At 37.5% G+C, this 22,326-nt stretch overlaps 2 protein-coding genes across 6 annotated transcripts in view; both read left to right on the forward strand.

Annotated features, from left to right (window-relative positions):
- LOC114293002 (Ribosomal protein L1p/L10e family) overlaps positions 1-10,977 on the forward strand; it is a 61,547-nt gene extending 50,570 nt beyond the window's left edge. Inside the window, exons 10-13 of one of the 5 annotated variants that reach the window (XR_003639916.2) lie at positions 7,559-7,612; positions 9,378-9,489; positions 10,064-10,160; positions 10,732-10,977. Coding sequence is in view for 2 of the 5 variants with exons in the window: in XM_082878655.1 (XP_082734781.1) it covers positions 9,378-9,455 (78 nt within the window). In the remaining 3 variants the exon portion in view is untranslated. Of the gene's footprint in view, positions 1-7,558; positions 7,613-9,377; positions 9,992-10,063; positions 10,196-10,731 lie in introns of those variants that run through there. The other 4 variants (XR_003639914.2, XR_014335617.1, XM_082878655.1 and 1 more) reach the window with 4 other exon arrangements.
- Positions 10,978-17,455: 6,478 nt separating this feature from the next.
- LOC114270707 (uncharacterized) lies at positions 17,456-18,120 on the forward strand. Its single transcript, XM_028212277.2, has 2 exons — positions 17,456-17,524; positions 17,719-18,120. Exons 1-2 carry the CDS (start codon positions 17,456-17,458, stop codon positions 18,118-18,120), a joined length of 471 nt encoding a protein of 156 aa, XP_028068078.2.
- Positions 18,121-22,326: the final 4,206 nt, after the last annotated feature.

A 22,326-nucleotide genomic window follows, 5' to 3' on the forward strand; every position in this document is an offset into this window, starting at 1 on the left:
CGCTTTGGAACCCCGCTCCCACTCCCAACCTTAAACTCTTCTAATGGGCCTTTGTTCTCCCATCCTTGCACTTGCATTGTGCAACTATGGTATAGGGAGAAAACTTCGATAAAAATCAAGGGTAGCATAGACTTTTTCTAAAAGACCGTTAACGGAGTCAGAAGTTGTACTTTGGTCCAAACCACGTTGTGGGTTGTGTAGATTTCTCTACCACAATCACCTCACCAAAAATAAAATGGTTGTTGAAATCTATAGCATAGAGGGAGATGATGCTTGTTTAGTCTAAAGTTGCATTTGGGTGGTTGATGATTAACGTAGAGGACAATGACAACAGTGATGGTTTGCGTTTTATGCTTTAATAGAGAAGGTGTAATTGAATTGTTGGGATAGATTGAAGATAGAGGAGTTGAGTTGGTTGTGTGAAGTTCTTATGCAGAAGAAGGATCTAATGGTGTGGAAGGTTTTATAGTGAAGGAAATCTTGGCTGGGAAGATGTTTGGAGTTGAGACCCCTCCAAAATTAAAGGGGTAGTTTCTATGTACCTTAGTCGGTGGGGGGAGCAAGTGGAGGTTTGTTTGTTTGCTGGAGGTGAGCCGGATGTTGCTTGAAGGTTCTTAGAGCTTTTTTTGCATTAATGATTTGTCAAAGGAGATCAGGGGTAGTTGCTACCTGTAGGTGCTGAGATGGAGCCCTGGCTATGCAAGCCATTTGAGTTAATGACTAGCAGAGGTGAGGATGTGGTGGCAATGATAGTAGATTTGAGCAACTCAGAGAGGTGGTTGTTTTCTTGGAGAGAGGTTTGGTAGGAAGAGTTGGGGGCTGGATTGATGAAACGGGCAAATCATTTTTGGAATGTGTGGTCCGACGTGCAAGTCATTCACCTAAATGGAGCATTTTTCCTCTTTTTTCTTTTTTTAATTTTTTTTTAAAATTTCTTCTTTCTTCTTGCCCTCTAAAGAGGAGGCAAGGAGGATCTTGAATCTAAGGGATTAGAGATTTAGAGGGAAACCAACTTTCTTGGATTGGTGGGATTTTGCTTCAAGGGATATAACTGTCTGAATGCTCACTTGATAAGCTTTATGTGGTTGTTGCTCCATCTATAGAATATTGCAATGTTTTGGGTCTTAGTGGATGCTTGTTGTGGCTTTACTCACTTGAATGAAGACACTAGTAGGATAGCATTCTGGTGAGGAGGTCAAGGAAAGAGATTTTGGCTACTATTAAAGTAGAGGACAAGCCTTGGATCTCTGAGATTCTTTTAGGTGGAATTGGGGCGTTTGGTTCACACTATACTGTGTTAATTGGATTGTGGATCGTAAACAAGATTGGGATTGTGGTAAGCTACATTCTCTAAAATGTGGTACAACAGGGTTAGACTTGTTTAGAGTACACTATTAAAATTGAAGTACTTATGGAGCAATTTTCTTTTAACAATTAGACATCCAATAATTGTTTTTCAAAGTAATCATGTTACTACACATTTCTATGAGCATTATGACCCATTTTTTTTTTAATGTTTTGTCATATCAAAGTTTTACTGTCCATAGATTTTAGTTTATTATGTTCGATTTATTTTTCCTCTTAAGGTAACTTTTGAGGTTTATATTGGAAAATATTTTCAGGGTCGCTAAATTCATCATTTTGGAATGAAAGTATACCGTGTTTCGAAGTGTAATCCAAAACATAAATCGGGTATTAGTCTTTTTTTGGTTACACTACACTATCAAGTTTTTATGGTTTTTTTGGGAAGCACACATGAAGGGCTTGTGAGGTCAGAGGTCAAATTGACCTCAATTATTGTGATAGTAGTAAGGTGGGGAGCAACTTGACATGTTTTCAAATTTGTACAAGGAGAAAACATGGCTGGAAGGGGTTAGATGTATAGAATGGGCATTGCCATGTGGTCAGGTGGAGAGAACTTTGGACTCTGGTGGATTATTCTCTTTGGGTTCTCATATTACTAATGCGCTAAGACATGACGGTGGGCCTCAAAATCAGCCAACTCAAATAGGGTTGGGTAAGACTGCTAACAAAGTACTTGAGTAGTGAGGGGTAAATGGGTGGCCAACAAAAACGCTGTAGGCAAAGGTAGTATACAATCCAAGGTCTGAGTGGTGCTGGTGGACTTTCTTATGCAGAGGAGGTGCAACTCACATTTTATTTCAACTAACATAAGACCAAGTTTTGGAGGGCCTTGTGGTTTGTTTTTATTTATTTATAGATCAGCTAAAGTTCCTTATTGTAGTAAAAGGTTTTTCTAGATTTCTGAGTTGTATAAGACGGGGAGATAGGAGCCCATTCTAACAATTAAGATGTCTTCTTCTCTTTCTGGGAAATTATTTGTTTTTGGGGGCCAATAGCAAGTTTCAGATGATGAAGGTTGTGAAGGATGAGGTCGGCAGGTTGCTTCTTAAGGATTGATGCTTCGACTAAGGTATTATCACAGGTGGGTGGAACTTCGAGGAAGGGAGATACAGTTGTTTGTCAATGTTCTTTTGCAATGGATTTTGTGGTGGTCAAAGATGTGAAAGATGTTTTCTTATTGAGGGTATGTAGCTTTCTTTGGTCAATGGCAACCATGTAAATTTTTTGAGATAGAATTCCCTAAGTGACGGTTGTTGGTGCCTGCCAAGTCTAGTGGAGGAAGTCTCATAGCTTTTCCCATCCTTGACACATCTCAATCATGAATGCGCAGAACTGTAATTATAGTCACCATTCTTCCTTTCTTCTTCTATTGCTTGTGCCCCACACCTTTAGTATATTCTTGTTCTCCCCTGCTTTGTTTCATGGACAACATAAATGATTTTAGTTGGAGACTTTCTGCAGAGTCTTGTGGACTTTTGGAAGGTCATTGCTCTTGTTGATCAGGGGTTGGGTTACTAAAGGGTTTCAAATAGTGGAAGCACACAAGTTTGTACCTTGAAGGGGTTGAATAGGCCAAACTCGTAAAGAAGGTTACCAATTTTTTAATTTGATTTTTAATTAAATTTTTTAGTTCAAAATATGTTCAATGAATTGTAAGGTATGAACACATCAATCATATAAACTGTAAAGATATACACAATGATTTTTAACATGGTAAATCATGAAGAAGTTGGGAAGAAGGCATGGCAGACTGTAGCTTTATTTTTTTTTTTGGGACAGTTAATAGGGAATGTAACAGGATGTGCTTTGATGGTATAGAGCTTCCTGTTAGTAAATTGAAAAGATCTTTCTCTATTCCCCCTCCCCCCCTCCCCCCCCCCCCTCCTGTCACGCCCCACTTTTTATTACTCGAAGTCATTACCAAATTCATTAGCTTAATTCAAGTTCAGAGATAACACGCGGAAATAAACTCTTCAGTCCCATGAATAGAAGTAAATAACAATTCTCTCATCCGATTGCAAATTAAATACAACATGAGCATACTGAATAAAATGCCCGAAGGCGTACATCATTAAAGAATCAAAGAAGGGTGTAACCTTTTTACATATATGGCATTCTGCCAACACAAAAGAGGCCCCGTGGCCAACAAGTAAGAAGATCCACATCTTGTAACACATCCTGCTTAACACCTGAAAAAGATTCAACAATGTGGGATGAACATATAGTCCAGTAGGGAGCTCTACATGATTCTCAACAATAACAATTTACAGATAGCTATGATCATGAATGCTCAATCTTGTACTAGAATAATAATATGGCAGTTTATACAAAAGTATACATAAGTATAAGCTTTTCTCAAAACAGTCAATCCATTCAGCACTATAAACGATTCATCTTTCATTTCATTTCATTAACCCTTGTTCCCAAACTTTTACAACAATAACAACTTCTTAGGAAACCAATTTCTCTAAGCCCATTATCTTTCTCACATTTTCCATACTTACAACAGATATTCCCTTTTTCAAAATATACTTTCAAATACCCAATTTTTTCTTCACATTTTTCCAAAATCTCACAATGGCATTTTGGTTTGTTTTCAATACATCCATAACTATACATGCATGCCTTCAATAAAAGGGAGATAACAGTTCACCAACATGTATAAAATTAACAATTGAGGCAACTAGGCCCTCCTAAACTATAACCATCACAATCTATGATATACTCAGATACACTGAGACAAAACAATAAAAACTCTGCTCTACCGGCTATATGCACAGTAAGCCAATGATACAACTCTAACAAAAATATGCCATTTTACCAGGCGCTAGCTGGAAGGGTGTGGTACCTTCTATTCTCAGCGCAGTCAGTTCTCCAGGTGCTAGCTGTGCATATAGCCGGTCGAGCAGGAAGGTAACGGTACCTCTGATTATAAGCGCAGGGTATAACACCAAGAATCACCATACAATAGAGTATAACCAACAAGTGTAATACGTACACATAAACTATCAAAATATATAAGCAATGTGTTAAAGTATATGAACACATAAGTATGCGTGGATTACATCCCCTATCTCCTCCCACACACTGGAGTACATTCCCTTTCTCCTCCCTAACAATTTATACATATATAATGTACAATAGCACTTCATTACATACAATGTTCAATCAACACAGGTGTAATGCATACACGACAATTCAACACAACCATGTCATCCTCCATCGATGACCAAGGACAGAATCTCTAGATGCATGATTTTAGTACATCTATTATAAAAACTCAATTCTTATGAGATCTTAAATCCAACAACAATTTTTCCCAAATGTGCGTATTTAACATTCAAGATACAACAATTCAATTCTCATATTCATTTTCTAAAACTCACATAGAGTTAACATTTCATTTCCCATTTCCAAGATTGACTTCCAGGATTTTCCAATTCCAAAACCCCATTTTCATTTCATAAAACCAATACCGTTCTTCTCATAATTTTCCAAATCAATTATGCAAATTAATTCATAAAAAATTAGGGCTTTCTCCCTCTTTCTTAACATTGACCCAAAAGGGGCTCAAATACCAACAACAATTAACAATAATCTCATTTGAGACCCAAAATACATATGTATTGGCCCAAAGTACAAAACCCCTTTTAATTTATCAAATCAAATATAAATTAGGGCTTTTTCTTCTATCAACATTAACATACTAATTTACACCCCAATTAGTCCAAATCACCATCAATGATAACAAACCCATTTTCAAACAACCAACCCTAGGTTCATCCCCATGGTTTTCAAACAAACCCAACATGGATATAATTTTCATGTAATACAAAACTATCACATGTCTATCTGTAGACGAAGCATTGTAAAAGAACAAGGAAATCCCTACCTCAAATTTGGAGCTCAAATGGAGAAGATGAAGAATTTTGAAATGCTTCCAACCTTAAGATTTTCGGATTGATAGGAAGCCCACACCGAGCTTTACACTTTTGACAAAGGCACTAGGGTGGAAGATCGCTCAAACTAGATCAAATCCTAGAGGGAAGGTGTGTTCTAGAGAGAGAGGTTCTCAAAATAGGGTTTTGAAAAGTAGGAGAGAGAGAGAGTGTAAAAAGTGATTCGAAATATCACAGTCCAGATATGATATACGTATGATCCGCTCGAGTGGAGAATAGGACGCTCGAGCGTCAAACACAAAAACTGAACCCGCTCGAGCGCCAAGACACAAAAACAAAACACACCCGCTTGAGCACAAAAGAAAGCCCGCTCGAGCGTAGATTTCACTTATCTAGTACTTTTACAGACATTGCACATCCGCTCGAGTGCCAACGCCAAGAGGCCCGCTCGAGTGTGAAAAACGCACCTGTAGAAGTTTTGCAGAGGCACAAAATACTGAAAGTATGTGGACTCCGCTCGAGCGGATCATCTAAAACCTGGGCAACAACACTTGAGAACAAAGCTCAACCAACCTGTTCAAAACACACCCAAAACATTTCTAAACTCACTTACTAAGAGTTAAAGGATGGAAATGCAACATAGACAACAACCATCAACCACGGAACCGAGTCCGGAATAAAAAAAAAAAGAAAGGGGAAAACCAGGATCGCTACAACCTCCCCCCTCCCCCCGGTTTAATAGATGATTGTTGTTTCTTCGTTTGTGCAGTTTATAGGTCATTTCTATGTGCCAATGAATGTATAGATTATAGTCCTTGACCTTTCGAGTGTACAGGGTTTGCCCCCTTGAAGATGTCTGTTTTTCTTTTTAATAAAATTTGCTTATGAAAAAAGGATACACCAAAAATTCAAAGCAATGAACTCCACAAGTATCTCACTAAATCATAATCAACCAAAAGGTAGTGTTAACTCCCCTAGGGTCCTTATTTGGGTTTTCCATCAAGGCGTACTGGATATGGATTTGATGGAAGTGGCAATACTTGTTCAAAGGGGTATCTTATGTGGATTAGAAGAACACTTGTGAGTTGGCCCACATACTTTGTCTTTGTTCACCATCCTTGCTTTGGTTGCTGAAGGCTTGGAAAGTTACAAAGAGATTTTCTTTGGAGACAAATGGTTGAGGTTTTAAATATCATTTGGTGATTTGGGATATTGTTTGGGGACAAATGGTTGAGATTTCAGAGAGGGTGGCTTTGGCAGTAGAAGGTCCAAGATTTTTTTACCACAAACTTATGAGGAATTGGCTTTGGCGATTTACTCGTAAGCATGCTAGATCTTTGACGGTGGTTTCATTGAAGTATGGTGGCTTGTCGAGGAATTGAACATACATGGAAGTTTCTAGGTTTTACAATAAGAGCCTTTGGATGGAATTTGAGAAGGATGGGATGTGTTGTTAAACAATATTACATTGGTTGTTTGGGAGGAGTGTGAAATTTTGGCGTTTATGTTGTTGGTGAGAGAAGTTAAAGGTGTCTTTATTGGCTCTATTTTGTATTATGGTTGATGGGGATGTTCTCATGGTTGATTGTTGTTGAAGGGAGGGGCAATATGTGTTTTGAGATAGGGTTACTCTACGATATTCACTACATGACGTAAGAATTTCGTAACTATATCACAAATTGTTGTAACTTCATTTAAGAAACCACATATTTTCATAACTCCACCAAAAGATTGCATAACATATGCCACAGATTTGTAACATGTACCAAAAAAGTACGTAACAATGTGCACAGGGTGTACTATGCACCTTTAAGGGGGTTCATGCCATAGCATTTCCCTTTGAGAAACATATCTCTTAGAAGAGATTTGCAACATTGGTTGGTCATAGAGTTCAAGAGTCTGATAAGAGTTTGTAAGGTACTTAAAATTGGTGATGTGATGATTCTATGAGATGGGTTTGGTGCAGCATTACAATTCATCTTTCCCCTGGAAATGGATTTGATTCCTAAAAGCACATTTGAAGTAGGGTTCTTTGTTTGATGTTGGTGCATCAGAAGGTCCACTCCTCACTATTGATAATATGCTTGGCAGGTGCCATGTTATGGTGAATTGGTGTTGTTTGTGTTCACTGGACAGAGTTGGTCAATCATATTTTTCTTTGGAATGTGGCTAGAGATCTTTGGATGATGATTTTAGCCTTGTTTTAGCTAGATGAGCTAAACAGCATACAGATACCACACGGATTTTCTTGATGTATTATGAACCTTATGCTACACTGTATTTGTTTTGGGCAGAACCGAGTCGTAGGTTTTTTGAAGGAATGGAGGAACCTCTTTTAAAGTTGACAGGTAGAATTTTGTTCCCTTATGTATAGTTGGATTTTTTAGTAGTAACCGTAAGCGATTGATAGATGGCTTCTTAATATGTTGTCTTTTTGAGATTGCACATGGGCAGCATCCTCTTTTGGTGCTTTCCTCGCAACTTTCTTATTCAGCTTTTTGATATGAATGAGAACTGGATAAAACACAGATTCAGCTTTAATTTTGTATTTCTTTCCCCTTCTCTTTCCCTTTATTCAGCTTTTGTTCATCTCAGCTCGATCATTGGACTTGACTCAAAATGTCATTTGTTGTGTCAACTTAACGATTCAACCCCTTTTTTTTTTTTTGAGATAAAAAGGTCAAGTTACTTTTTAAAATTTACTTTTTCATTAAAATACTGCATGAAAGTATGATGAAATAGAAAGGTAATGCGTCAAAACCAGTGTTTAGAAAAGCTCTAGGTGCATTGAGGTGCTAAGGTCTCTTGGAGCCTAAGCATGAGGCGCAAGGTGAGGCGCATTCGTCACCAAAGTGAGGCACGCAAGGCACAAGTTGTAGAAGATATGCGAAATTGTAATACAGGCAAAGATTTCAATAAAAAAATGTTTCTAGAATTTCAAAAAAACATAGGACATTCAATATTCCAAAAACCATAAAAATAAAATTCAACATTTCGAAAATTTCTCAAATATAACAGTCAACCTTACTTTACATAATACTATCTGTCTTCCTTCATCAATTTATTGGCATAATTCACTTCTTGTTTGAGATAAGGAACTCGCACCATATAGTAACTTAGTAGTTTTGATTTTAAATCTGGACCAAATTGTCCGATAGATTGAATCATTGACCCGAAACTGTCATAATTCAGTACATTGAAAAGAATCCCGAAGTCATATCCATCTTGTAATTCTAAAGCTTTTGCTCAATGCCTAGGGCATTTTTTGATATGAAAATTGGGGCTCAAAGTACGTATTTACATATAATGTTAAAGGGGCTGTGATTCCTTGTGGCTACACACACAAAATAAGGATGAAGGAAAATTTTAAGTGAAGTGCATGAGGCATGCGCCGTGCTCGCGCCTGAGCCTAAGGTGTGCACCTCAGATGCGCCTTTCCTACAGTGCACTGCCTCAAGCTGTCCGAGGCGTGTTAGGTGCACCCAAGCACGCGCTTAGGCATGCCTTTTAAAACACTGGTCAAAACCACAGCCTGGTTTTGATTTTGTTGTATTCTTCATTTATTCATTATAATGGTTCTTTTAGTTTTGAACTAGATAAATTTTTTATTCTTGATTAGCAATGGTTGATTAAGTTGCCTAAGAAAGTTTTGAGAAAGTAATATATCCATCAAACGATTCTGAAACTTTAAAGAGCCGTATTCTTTGTTTTTTAAATGATTTATCTATTGAGCTACTCGACCTGGTTTAATGATTTTGAAACTTTAATGAACCATGTTCTTTGTTTTTTAATTGATGTATGTGTTGGGCTACTCAACTTGGTTTAGTATTTGCTGACGCAGCAAGTCAACAGAGTTGGAACAAAAACTTGAAGAGTGTTGTGTTCCCCTCAAGTAACTCTTTCTAATTGGGTGGAGTCAACTAGCAAAGTCAAATTAAGATTTTAAACATTGATCTGTTGCATTTGTAAAATACATAATAAATTATTTTTAAATGGTAGAGTAAATAGCTTTTCCGATGCTTATTAGCTGTCCTTAAATCATTGTTGCTTGCCCTGTGTATACTGTTCAATTTATTGCTTGCGTCATTGTATTTTTCTACCTTATTAATGCAGATGGGTCCGGGCTTCTCTGTTTCTATACAATCATTATCAATAGCTGCAGATCACTACAACAGATTGCAACTAAATTGATGTCTAATGATTTCACAATTTTGGCTTTGACGAGGTTAGATTTCTTAGAATCCTTTATTGAACTTATTTTCTATGTTCCTTCCTAAAAGCAAGCAAAGGTTATTTCCTGGTTCTACCCCCACTCGAAGGAAAAGGGAAAGAAATCACTGAGCTCATTTATTTCTGGTATTTAGCTCATTTATGTTTCTACTGAATGGCTTGGAATGTAAATACACATGTCCAGAATAGGCATCCTCAATGTCCTTTTGCCCTGTTTGGTAACACTTACATGTTAACTTGTCTAGTTCATTTGTTTTAAGAAGGTTGACTAATGGTGTTCAGTTCTTATTTTAAATTATAATTTATTCGACTATTTTTGCTTGTTTAACCAAAAAAAGTGAGCTTTTCTGAAGCTACAATTTTCTTTATTTATTTGTTTTGCTTATATTCGAAACCCTTAAATATTTATGGACTTAAGAGACCCATCTCATTTGTCTTAATTATAACTTTTGAGAGCATTCTGGATATTTGCACAATAAAAAACTGTGGCAGCTTATCTAACCAAACAAGTTCAACTTTTTCCACAGATCAGAACTTTTATTTTTTGTAACCAATTTATTGTCTTGCAGTTTATCATTCTCTACTTTTGTGCTAAAAAAAGTCTGGAGGCTAAGTCTGTACGGTTCGGCCACTCTCCCAATGTAATAAGATTTAACACTCCACTAGGTAAATGGCCTACTAAGTTTTATTTGAGTGCAGAGGTTGAGAGAGAGCAAGGTCTTGAATGTTCCTTTAAAGAGTCTTTTATGTTGTGTTTGGTTGGGGGATTTTGGGAGGGATTTGGAAAGGAAAAGAGAAAATTTGTGTGAAACTAGGTGAAATGTAAGTATATTTTATTCATATTTCACCTAACTTTTTTCTTTCTCTTTTCAAATCGCTCCTCAAATCCTCCAACCAAACACAGCATTAAGAAGCTCAAAATTTCTCAATAAATTTCTCCAGTATGAAAGCCCATTTATACATTATGTACAATGTACAAATGGAGATATTTCTATATTGATTCAGTGAAAAAGAAACACTGCAACAAAAAAAAAAAAAAAAAGAAGGAAAAAAGGGTGGATGAAAATAGGCTGTGGAAAGTGGGGTAATTCTAGGTTCTTCAGGTTCTCGGGCTGTTTCATGTGTCTTCTTATTTTATTTTTTATTTGTTTCTATAAAACATGAAAATTTTGTTTGTTCCCCAGAGAGTTCGAAATAGGAATTAGGTTTTTTTACATTTACTGTTCTGCTGCTGCAGGATTGTGATAGATACTCTTCATTTCTGGCAAGAAATCATCTCCTCTATTTCATTTCAATTTCAATGCATAAGATTGCAACAACGTATAAACAAAACTCGAAATTCACTGTTTACAAATTTATTTGTCACAACATTATTATGAGTTTTGAAACTTGCAGGAACTATTTTGTGATTAAAATGTTGACTGGTTTATATAGCGCTGTCAGTCATTGATAATACTAAAATGAGGATATCTCCCCATTTCTAGTCTTAGGGCTATTTTGGGAAAAGTTGGCTTTTAGTCACTTTTTTTGGTTTGTAACAAAAGTTAAAAGTTAGTTTTTTTGCATTTTTTTTTTCATTTGGGAAGTTGGTTTTTAGCTACTGGTGAAATTATAATTCTACCCCTTATGGGTCAAAATGTGTTACATGAGTGAAGTTGTAAATATTTTAAATTAATGGGGATAGTTTGGTCATTTTATTGTGATTTGACATCATAAACAAATATTTATAAAAGAAGTCAAAAGTAACTTTTTATCAACTTCTCAAATTATTTGTTTAAAAAAATCAAAAACTTGATTAAAAGTCAAAAAGTCATTTTTTACCATCTTTTCAAAACAAGCCTTAGTAGTGAAGCAGATCTGGCCGGATCATCAGATGTCATATGCTTTTGTACTAGTTTTTGTAATTAGTGAAAATGCAATTTTCAATTTTCATTTTTAAGCCTTGTTTTGAAAACAATTAAAAACAGAAATCATGTACCTTACCAATTATCTTGAAAATGTGCTTCACTATTTTCATAACCATTACCATTACCGTCACTATCATCATCACCCTCTATTGTTTTTTTACAAGGAAAACAAAATACCATTGTAAAATGATTTTTTTTATTTTAATTTTTAAAGAAAAATTTAGGCAAATTACAGAGCCCAACGTCATTTATGAAATTTTAAAATGCAAATTCTTACCTATCTGTATTATTGCTCTAGTATTTTCAGACACTACTCTTAACAATGGTGACTTAAAAATATGATCTTTGTTTACTATCTCTGTGCATTGATGCATTTTAGTTAGACGGGCATTTTTATTTACCTTAGTAAGAATGATTTGAGAGCAGTGGTAGTTAAGTAAGACCTCGTTTGGGAACATATTTTTTTAGTAATTTTTTAATTTTTCGATTAAAATATGATGTAAAAAAAATTAGTATGTTTGGGATGATTTTTTGATTTTTTAAGAAAAAAATGTGCAAAAAGTAGAGAGAAAAAAGAATCTTTAATTTTTTGGTATAGATTGTTGGCTTTTTGATATTTTTAGTAATTTTTTAACTTTTTAACTAAACCGGTCGCTTTCCCAACGAGGGTTAAATGTAAATGAACTTTGGTTTTAGAGAGATGTTTGAGTTTAAGGACAAGTATGAACATCTTCTTGTATTAATTTAACTTACAACAAATTCACTGATGTCTTAATGAGTGGTATAAAAAAAAAAAAAAATATTGTTTTAATGATTAACAGCCATTTATTTTAGGAAAATTTTCAAATTATTGAAATGAAGATAAAATATAATTACAAATTAATAAGAAATCTAAAGTAATTAAAGTAATTACACAACAAATGGAATGAAGCAAAATAATAATAAAATGGTGGGAATTTTTTTATGAAATTACCAAATTATCATTTCCGTCATCCTCATCTCTTCTCTCTCTGCAAATCCTTACCTAACCAGTGTTGCTTTCTATGTTACCATTGGCCCTTTTTCCATGGCACCTCATTGTAATCCCTTCTTATCCGGTCCCCTCTCCAAATCGACAGCCCTCCTTCCTTACAATTATGTAGAAGTCGTACTTTTCTTGTACAACTATAAAGTTTAATTTGCGATTTATAATTTTGTAAACGTTACACTTTGCACATCGTAAAATAAAAAAAAATAATAATAATTTGCATCTAATAATTATGTAAAAAGTTGCAGTTTTGCTCTCTTTTTTTTTTTTTTCTTTTTTTGGGGTGAATTTTCTGCCCTTGGTTTGCATTATAATCTCCAATAACTTTCAAATTTAAGAATGCAAATTGAAGCTTTTACAAAATTGTAAAGTGCAAAGTGTAATTTTTTATCTTACAAGGCCAAAGTTCAATTTTTACAAAATGATATATTGCAAAGTGAGATTTTACTTTTCCTATGTCAAAAGTATGAAACTGCTACAAAGGATGTGCTTAGACTGTTCTATCTTTTTCTTTTTTCTTTTTTCCTTTTTCCTTTTTTAACTGTCCATACTAAAAACATTTTAAAAAGTTCCAATGTATGTGAAATCCTATTAGTGGGTTGAGTGCATAGTGAATGGACTAAATATAAAATGGGTTGGATCCAAGCCTTGGGCCAGCCCAATCCATTAGACTCAAGTCCCGAGGAGCAAGGTAAACAAGTGGGCCAGTTAGATTAGCCCAGTTACATCATCAATAATCCACCAAAGTCCTCAAGCACTTGGGCCCAACCTGTAGTGAAAAGGTTAGTCTAGCCACAATGTTGGGTTGGGCCGAATTGTAGAATCTGATCCTTGGACCGAACCCAGAAGAGGCCGAGCTCATATAAAGATATCCTACTAGGCCAACCCATCCCTACAAACAATCTCATAAGAGGGCCGAGACGAGGCACGACGACACCGAGCTAGAAGAACCTAAAAGAGAAACGTAGAAGCTGTGAATTAATGCATGCACATGGAGGGTGACACCTCAGCTAGTCCCCTCTCCCTAGGATCACGGAAACAGTTGATCAAAGGAATGTGATCTGTTACAAGCATGGTTACAATGAGTATATACATCCCTTGATAACTAACAGGTGGTCCCCGATCTTGAGGAATGCTAAAGGAAACTTTGCAACAGCAGAGCTCCATGAAACCATCTTGGGTAACAAGTAAGGAGTTCTATATAAACTACACTGACTTCACATTGAAGGTAACTGACCTAAGCTAAACCATAGACACGAAAACACTACTCTCTACACTTAGAGAGTACCTTTCATCTTCTCCGATTACTCATTCCCACACCGGAGGGGTTATCCGGCCAGCCTCGGCCGGGCAGCTCTAACAGTGCTCATTGCTACAGGATACTGAATCAAGTGCGGAGCTCTGATCCACAATCATCTAGTGCGGTATTCGGTATGCACAATTGGTGCAGTGAACGTGGACGACTTTGCCTTCGAGTTCTACGCTTGATTCTGGCAATGGGGATTGAGGATATCCCACATTTGGCATTGACTCCACAAACGGAGGAGACAAAGGATAAAGGCTTGGCACTCCTGACAGTCTTGGAAGAACAAACCAGAAACAACAATCGGACTCTCGAATCTATTGAGCATCGATTGTCCTTCGCTGGAGGTTCTTCTCATCATTTTTTACTAGAGAAGGATTACAGGGATCGAATCCTTGACTCTATGGGAATGGAGATACAGGAACTAAAAGCACAACTTAAAAAGGTGATGGGTGACCCGACGGAGAAGAGGACTGACGCAGAGCCTTTTCGCCTGCAACAGAGAAACCCATCCCGAGAACCACCAGTGAAGAAGGTTCCTAGAAATGAGTCTGGGCAGCAAAGCCAGCCAATCCCAGTATAAAGTGAGGCAGCGAGTAGCCACAACCATGGCTCACACCGGAGAATGGCTGAGAGGCAGAAAATAGCTAGTCAGCAGACAGAGTACCCTCCTTAGGATCTCCGTACTTGGCTGATTGGCAACAGACAAAATGAGCAACGACGAGATCACCTTGACCGTACTATCCATTTGAGAGAACATCGAGCATTGGATCGGCTCATCTCCTCTCAATTTTCCCTAGAAATTGAGGCCATGAGACCTCCTAAGAAATTCACTCCATCAAAGTTCACGTCATACGATGGGAAGTCAGACCCACTGACGCATATCAGCCATTATCGGCATATGATGTCCTTATGGAGCCGAGACGAGGCACTGATGTGCAAAGTCTTTTCGTCCAGCTTGGGAGAATCTGAACTTCGATGGTTCGATCGTCTCCCTGTCGGATCGATTTACGACTAGAAGCAGCTCTCTGAAGAGTTCTTGGCCAGGTTCTTCTCCAACACTAAGATCCCGAAAGAGCCAGATACACTGTTCAGCCTCTGAAAGGAACATGAAGAAACACTGCGTAATTATGCTAGGAGGTATTGAGAGGAGTATAATGACCTGGAGCAAAACGTTTGCAGTGAATAGATGGCCGTGATGTCTTTTAAACACGGTCTGTGCTCGGAAAGTAAGCTGAGACAATCACTTACCAAGTGCTCGGCCACAGCATTGAAGGACTTGCGTGCCAGGATTGAGCAGTACGCTCGCCTCGAAGATGATCAGATCCCCATTGAGGTAGCATCAACTGAATAAACAACTCGGCATAAAAAAAGAGCAGATCGAGGGAAACACCAAGGACTCACAGTAAATGAAGTAGACAAGTCCAAATCCCATGAAGCAGTTGTGACCGTATTCAAGGAACCAATCTATCATATTATGGAAAAGATCAAGAGAGAGCCATTCTTTATTTGGCTGCCAAAAATGTAGGGAGATCCAGCTCGGCGCAATTAGAAGCTCAGATGCACCTATCACTAAGACAGGGGACATATGACTCAGAATTGCAGAGCATTGAAGCAATACTTGGAAGACTTGGTAGCTGCTAGACACCTCTGAGACTACATTGATCAGGATAAAGTGGTGGCCGAACAAGGGCACCCTCTACCAGAACCGAACATTGAGCATCCTCCTCGGTTGGTAATAAATGTGATCCACGAGCGTGAAGAGGCACTCCAAGAAGAAATTGCCAAAGCTATGTAGATTCAGTAGGTCATGTCAATAGGGCCCGCGTCGAAAAAGGTACGCACAATACCTAAGCCCCCCTTGTGCACTGTTTCATTTACTAGAAAGGATTTAGAAGGTATTCAGCACCCACATACTGATGCACTGATTATAACTGTGGGAATTGGGAAACGATTTGACGTAAAATGAGTCCTGGTAGATCAGGGTAGTGCAACAAATACATTGTATTACGACTTGTTCAGGAAGCTCGGTCTCTCTCAGCAGCACCTCACCTCGGCGACAGCTCTATTGGTCGGCTTTAATTCACAGCCTGAATGGCCACTTGGCAAGATAGTGTTTCTAGTTGTGGCCAGGACAAAGACCATGCAAATAGAATTTCTAGTTATTAATATACCTTCTCCTTACAATGCCATACTCGGTCGTCCTTGGATTCACCAAATGGAAGCAGTCCCTCAACCTACCACTAGCTTATCTGCTTTCCAATGGAACACGGAGTAGAGCAGATCTCAGGGGACCAAGTTGCGTCAAAACATTACTTCATGGCAGTTATGAAGGCTAAACAACACTACAATTGGGCACATACAGTTTAAATAACCGAACAACTAGTCTTGGAGGATGTCGGAGGAACCCTAGCGGAAAAGATAGTAGAGGATTTTGAGAAAGTCCTAGTAAAAGAGGATGATCCAGAAAAGTATTTCCTTATCGGTACCTCGGTAGGCACTGATGAGAAACTTCAACTGCTGGATTTGCTAAGGGAGAATATGGAGGTATTTGCATGGTCAACGTATGATACTCCAGGGTTGAATCAAGATTTTGCTTGCCATAAACTCAACATCAACCCTTCCGCACGGCCTATTGTGTAGAAAAGTCGAAGATTCTCAGTTGAGCACACTGAAGTAGTAATTGCCGAGGTCGACAAACTCCTAGCATTGAGGGCGATTCGAGAAGTTCAGTACCCACAATGGCTGTCCAACACAGTTGTAGTTAAAAAGAAGAACGGAAAATGAAGAGTCTGCGTTGACTTCACCTGCCTAAACAGAGCTTGTCTCACGGATAGCTTTCATTTGCCTCGCATTGATCAACTGGTAGACTCAATAGCAGGACATGAGCATATGAGCTTTCTGGACGCTTATAGCGGCTATCACTAGATACCACTGTTCGACCCAGATCAAGAGAAGACAACATTCATTACTCCAAGAGGCACCTATTGCTACAAAGTAATGTCGTTCGGCCTTAAGAATGTTGGAGCAACCTACCAGCGAATGATCACTCGAATGTTCAAGGACTAGCTTGAAAGAACCATGGAAGCCTACATAAATGACATGGTAGAAAAAAGCAAGCTCGCTATAAACCACCTTACAGACTTGAAAGAAGTTTTTAGTATCCTGAAAAACCATAAGCTTCGCCTTAATGCCTCGAAATGCGCTTTCGGGGTAGGAACAGGGAAGTTCTTGGGGTACATGGTGACTCACAGAGGAATCGAGGCAAATCCGGATCAAATCAAAGCAATACAAGAGCTTGAAGTACCAACAAAGGCTAAAGAGCTACAGAAGCTGGCTGGAATGGCAGCCGCCTTGAATCGGTTCATCAGCAAGTTTTCAGATCGGATGAAGCCCTTCTTTTAGCTACTAAGGAAAAAGGTTGCATTTGAATGGGGTCCTGAATGTGCTAAAGCATTGCAAGGCCTCAAAAAATATCTTAGTACACCACCTCTCCTGTCCACTCCAGAACCGGGGGAAGAACTATACCTATATCTAGCAGTCTCAGATCATGCTGTAAGTGCGGTATTGATTCGAGAGGTTGAAAAGGAACAGAGGCCAGTATACAATGTTAGCAAGACTCTACTAGATGCCGAGACACGGTACCTACCCCTGGAAAAGCTAGCTTTTGCACTGCTCATCGCCTCGAGGAAGCTGCAACATTACTTTCAGGGTCACACCATCAATGTCCTCACCGAATTTCCCTCCGATCTGTCTTCAGCCGGCCGAACAACAAAATGGGCGGTTGAACTTGGTGAGTTTGACATTCGATATCAACCCAAAACAGCATTCAAGGCCTAGGTCTTGGCAGATTTCGTCGTCGAATTCGCTCCTACCCAAAGCACTGAGCACGAGAACTCCAACTCGGTACAGGTGCCACGCACTACCGAACTAGGAAAGCAATGTGCTTTAGAAGCACGGAAACTCTTTATTGGTAACATCTGACAGCTCTATATCGACGGATCATCCAATAACCAAGGATCGGGAGCAGGGGTAGTACTTGTGTCACCGGAAGGATTTATCTGGGAACAAGCTCTTAAGCTTGGTTGGAAGGCTTCTAACAATGATGCGGAGTACGAAGCACTGTTAGCTGGTCTACGCAGTGTCGAACACTTCAGTGCAAAGCAACTTCTGGTTTTTAGTGATTCTCAGTTGGTTGTTAACCAGCTCACTGGGATCTATGAAACACGAGATGAGAGAATAGCTATGTATGCAGACAACGCCAAGGATCTACTTAAAAAGTTTCGATCCATACAAGTGGAACGAATCAGTCGGGATAGAAACAACCACGCTGATGCTCTGGCCTGCCTCGGCTCTTCAGTAGATGCCAAAGATGCTAGAAAAGTTTAGGTTGAGTTTGTGCCAAAACCAAGCATTGCATCTCCAGTCCTCTACAATAACGTAGAACCAAGCTGGATGGATCCAATACTTGTTTTTTTTGAAATCTGGCACTCTCCTCGAAGACAAGAAGGAAGCCAACAAAATTCGACATAGATCAGCTTGGTTTTGGGTCTCACCATTTGGGAAGCTATACCGATGCTCCTATCTCTGTCCTTATCTGTTGTGTGTGCATCCAAATCTAGTCGAAAATGTTCTTTATGAAATTCATGATGAGATTTGTGGATGCCACATTAGTGGAAGGTCATTGGCGCACCGAGCCCTCACTCATGGGTACTGGTGGCTATGAATGCAGCAAGATGCACAACAATACGTTCAAAAGTGTGACAAATGTCAGAGGTTTGCCCCACTAATTCATCAACCAGCCAAAACTCTTACTCCACTCACCAGCTCGTGGCCCTTTGCCTAGTGGGGTCTGGATATTGTTGGACCTTTGGCACGAGGCGCTCGGAACAGACGATTCTTCATTGCTGCAATTGACTATTTCACTAAGTGGGTTGAAGTTGAAGCACTAGCAAGCATCAAAGAAGCAAACACAAAGCGGTTTGTCGTGAGGAACGTCGTGGTCTGTTTCGGCATCCCACGGGTACTGATTGCAGACAATGGAACACAGTTTGATGGAAAGATCTTTAGAAAATTTTGTACCGACCTCAAAATTGAATATCAAAACTCTTCTCTGGGCTACCCACTGAGTAATGGACAGGTAGAAGCGTCGAACAAAACCATCATCAACGAAGTAAAGAAGCGACTCAAAAGTGCGCGAAAGGAAAGTGGGTTGAAAAGTTATCGCACGTGTTATGGGCTTACCGAATCACGGCTCGACGCTCAACCGGGGAAACACCTTACTTCCTAACTTATGGAATGAAGGCTATTATCCCACTTGAAGTTGGTCTCCCAACCCTCTGATCGGAGCTATTCGAAAACATAAGTAATGAGGAAGCTATTGCACAAGCATTGGATATGGCTGAGGGCCGAAGAGAAACAACACTGATTAGACTTATAGCATATCAGCAACAGCTCATCAAGAGTTTTAACCAAAAAGTTTTCCGAAGACAATTTACACCTGGAGAACTGGTTTTGAGGAAAGTCATGGACCACAAAAGGGCACCTAGCGAAGGAAAATTAGGACTTAACTAGGAAGGTCCATATAAGGTTATAGTCGTCGCTGGAAATGGAGCATACTACTTGGAGGATATCAGGGGCAAGGCCATAGCTCGGCCTTGGAATGTGGCAAACCTCAAAAAATATTATCAATAGACTCAACCTCACATTTATCTCTCAAGTGTAAAAGCATCATTCTTTCACTTAATAAGAATGCTTCTCCATTTCTTTGAACTTTTATTTCCAAAGTACTTGTACACGCTTTGTGGTCATGGTAGATTATTACTTAACTTGGACTCTATAACTTAAGCCCAAGAGACATATTTCAAAATAAACGGAATTAGCTTTGGTGTTTACCAAACAGAATTAGCTTTGATGTTTATCAAACGGATTTAGCTTTGGTTTTAACCACACGGAAAAAGTTTCAGAATGACCGAAAGGAATTTAGTTTTGGTCCACACTCAAACATGCCAAGTGGGATTGCTTGGTGGAGTTATGTTTGGCCACCAAAATGGACCTTAGCCAAGTGAAACTGCTTGGTGGAAATCGCCCTAAAAATTGCAACCTGCAACGATAAATATATATATATATATATATATATATATATATATGTATAAGTCATTTCATTGCGCAGAGATTGATGTCTACGCTGCCTACCCCATGTCGTGCCATGGCAATGGCAATGATTCAATGAATGAAACAAAAAAAAAAATGTCTGCAGGAGTAGACTAAACGTAAAATAATAATAATAATAATAATAATAATAATAATAATAATAATAATAATAATAAAAAAAAAAAAAATAATTTAACGGTCACATAAATGTTTAACACAACAGCCCAGTTTATTTATTTATTTATTTTTGCAAATTAACCTCAACCTTCCAAACTCCTATAAATATCCTTCATCTTTCAAAATAAATTTTACAAACAATTCTGTCTCTCAAACTCTCAATCTCTCTTAACTCTCAATTAATTTTGAAGTTTCATCCCTAAATGGCAATTGTAATTGTGCAAGAAGAAACTTTTATCAGAGGAAGCTAATTTTTGTATCGGATTCGTCAGTTCGTAACATTAATTAGTTTAATTAATTTTATTAGCTACTTATTTTTGTACATTACTTATTTCTGAACATATATTAATTGTTATTGTTTACTCATTATTGTTACGTATTATTTAAATTAATTGTTAGTTCTTATATATTATTTTACTTACATTACTATGGATTCTAATATTCCTAATGTTTATGTCGATATTGATACATATACTACAAGCATGAATCTATTGATTCTCTGTCTAATATCCCTTTTCCAATCGTTAGATCATCATCTAGGGGCACAACTAATGGTGTTTGGGAACATTTTGAAAAAATATTTATAAATAATTATGATGGTACAATTACATTTAAAGCAAAATGTAAATATTATGCACATTTACTTAGTGCTGTATTTGTAAGGGGTGCTAGTCATCTAAAAGGGCATGCTAACAGACATTTATAAAGTCAATAACCTGATATTAGAAGTCAAATGCAATTAGGGGCTTCATCAACTGGTCATTTGCAAACATTTTTATATAATCCTATACGTACACAAAACTATGTAGTTGATTATATTATTAAAAAAGAATAACTTTTTACTACTAGTGATTGTCCGATTTTATCCAAATGATTCACGAAAGTTTTGTACCGCAATATTAAAATTTTTCAAGAAATACTACTAGAAACGTGATTTTAAAGAAATTTGAAGATATTATAAGTGAATTATTCGACATCTTTAAAAAATTGAATGGAAGAGTTTGTTTAACATCTGATATGTGATTAAATAATGGTTTAAAATATCAAGAGATCATATGCATGCGCTTACAAGAAGACAAAATTATAGTGAAAATGAGATAATTCAAAATGATTTGGATGACATATCCTCGAGCAACGCACTTGAATTGTCTGTCTCCTCCAATGATTGATCAACAATTTGTTTTTCATTATTTCATTTCGTTATTTTTTTTGTATTAGCTTATTGAGGTGAAGTATAATACAAATAATTGGTAGGCTAATAGGTGCTAACTTAGTTGGGATATACTTGGCCTATAGTGATGCAATTGCTCTACTATCATCAATAATTTATATCTATTTTATTTAATGATATTAATTTTTGTAATATTTTATTTTATTTTGAAATAAAAATTAGTCATTCAATAAATGTTATATACTAAATTTAATGATTATAATATTGAAAGTTTCATTTTGATATATATAAAATTATTCACTTCAAAAGAAGAAAATTACATAATTTCATACCTTTTTAGTTATAAGTTTATAACCAAAAAAACATAAGTCATACATAATTAAATTTAAATACCACCACACATGAAACATAACCAAACATCTTATTAATCTTAAGTAAAATACTCTAGTACAATTTTTTTTTAAATTTTTTATCCCTAATAAATAATCTACATACATAATATATTTATTGTTCATTTTTTTTTAAAAAAAAAAAGGCTTGCGCAAGCTCGAGCCCTGGCCTCAGGCCCTATTCTGAGTGGGCCTGGGCCCACTTTCTAGCCCATGGGTTGGCCCGGCCCCAACCCGGCTCACCAAGAAAGTAGAAGCCAGCGAGGCCCGTACAGGGTTGACTAGAGCCCGGGCCCAGGTCGACCGGGCCATTATTACACCCTTACACCATATCTGTCATGACCTGAATTCGCCCTTAGAATTTTGGATCATAATCGGCCAGCAATCATGAGATTACCTACGATCTCAAATGGAATAAAATCATATTTAATTATATGGGGCCGGAAGTGGAAGCAGAATTATAAAATTTTGTTCAATGAGCCGTGCATATATGGCATAAATAAAAGCATTTTATATGTTAATAACTCACATCCAAACAGATACAAATAGATATTACATATCCAAAGATCATTCCCAAGTCATCAACATACAAATTCAAAAGCTTATGTACAGGTATGTGACCAACAAAAGAAAAACAAAAGAAAAAAGGTAAAAGCCTCATCAGTGAGGCACTCCATAGATGACTTCACAAAAACTTAGATAATC

This window comes from Camellia sinensis, chromosome 7, assembly GCF_055761805.1.
Source record: "Camellia sinensis isolate YWXY chromosome 7, ASM5576180v1, whole genome shotgun sequence".
Classification (NCBI taxonomy): Eukaryota; Viridiplantae; Streptophyta; class Magnoliopsida; order Ericales; family Theaceae; genus Camellia; species Camellia sinensis.

Coding starts and splice junctions, on each gene's coding strand:
- LOC114270707 (XM_028212277.2), top strand. CDS start 17,456: ATGTCCTCACCGAATTTCCCTCCGATCTGTCTTCAGCCGGCCGAACAA. Junction 17,525..17,718: donor AAAATGGGCGGTTGAACTTG/GTGAGTTTGACA, acceptor AACATCTGACAG/CTCTATATCGACGGATCATC.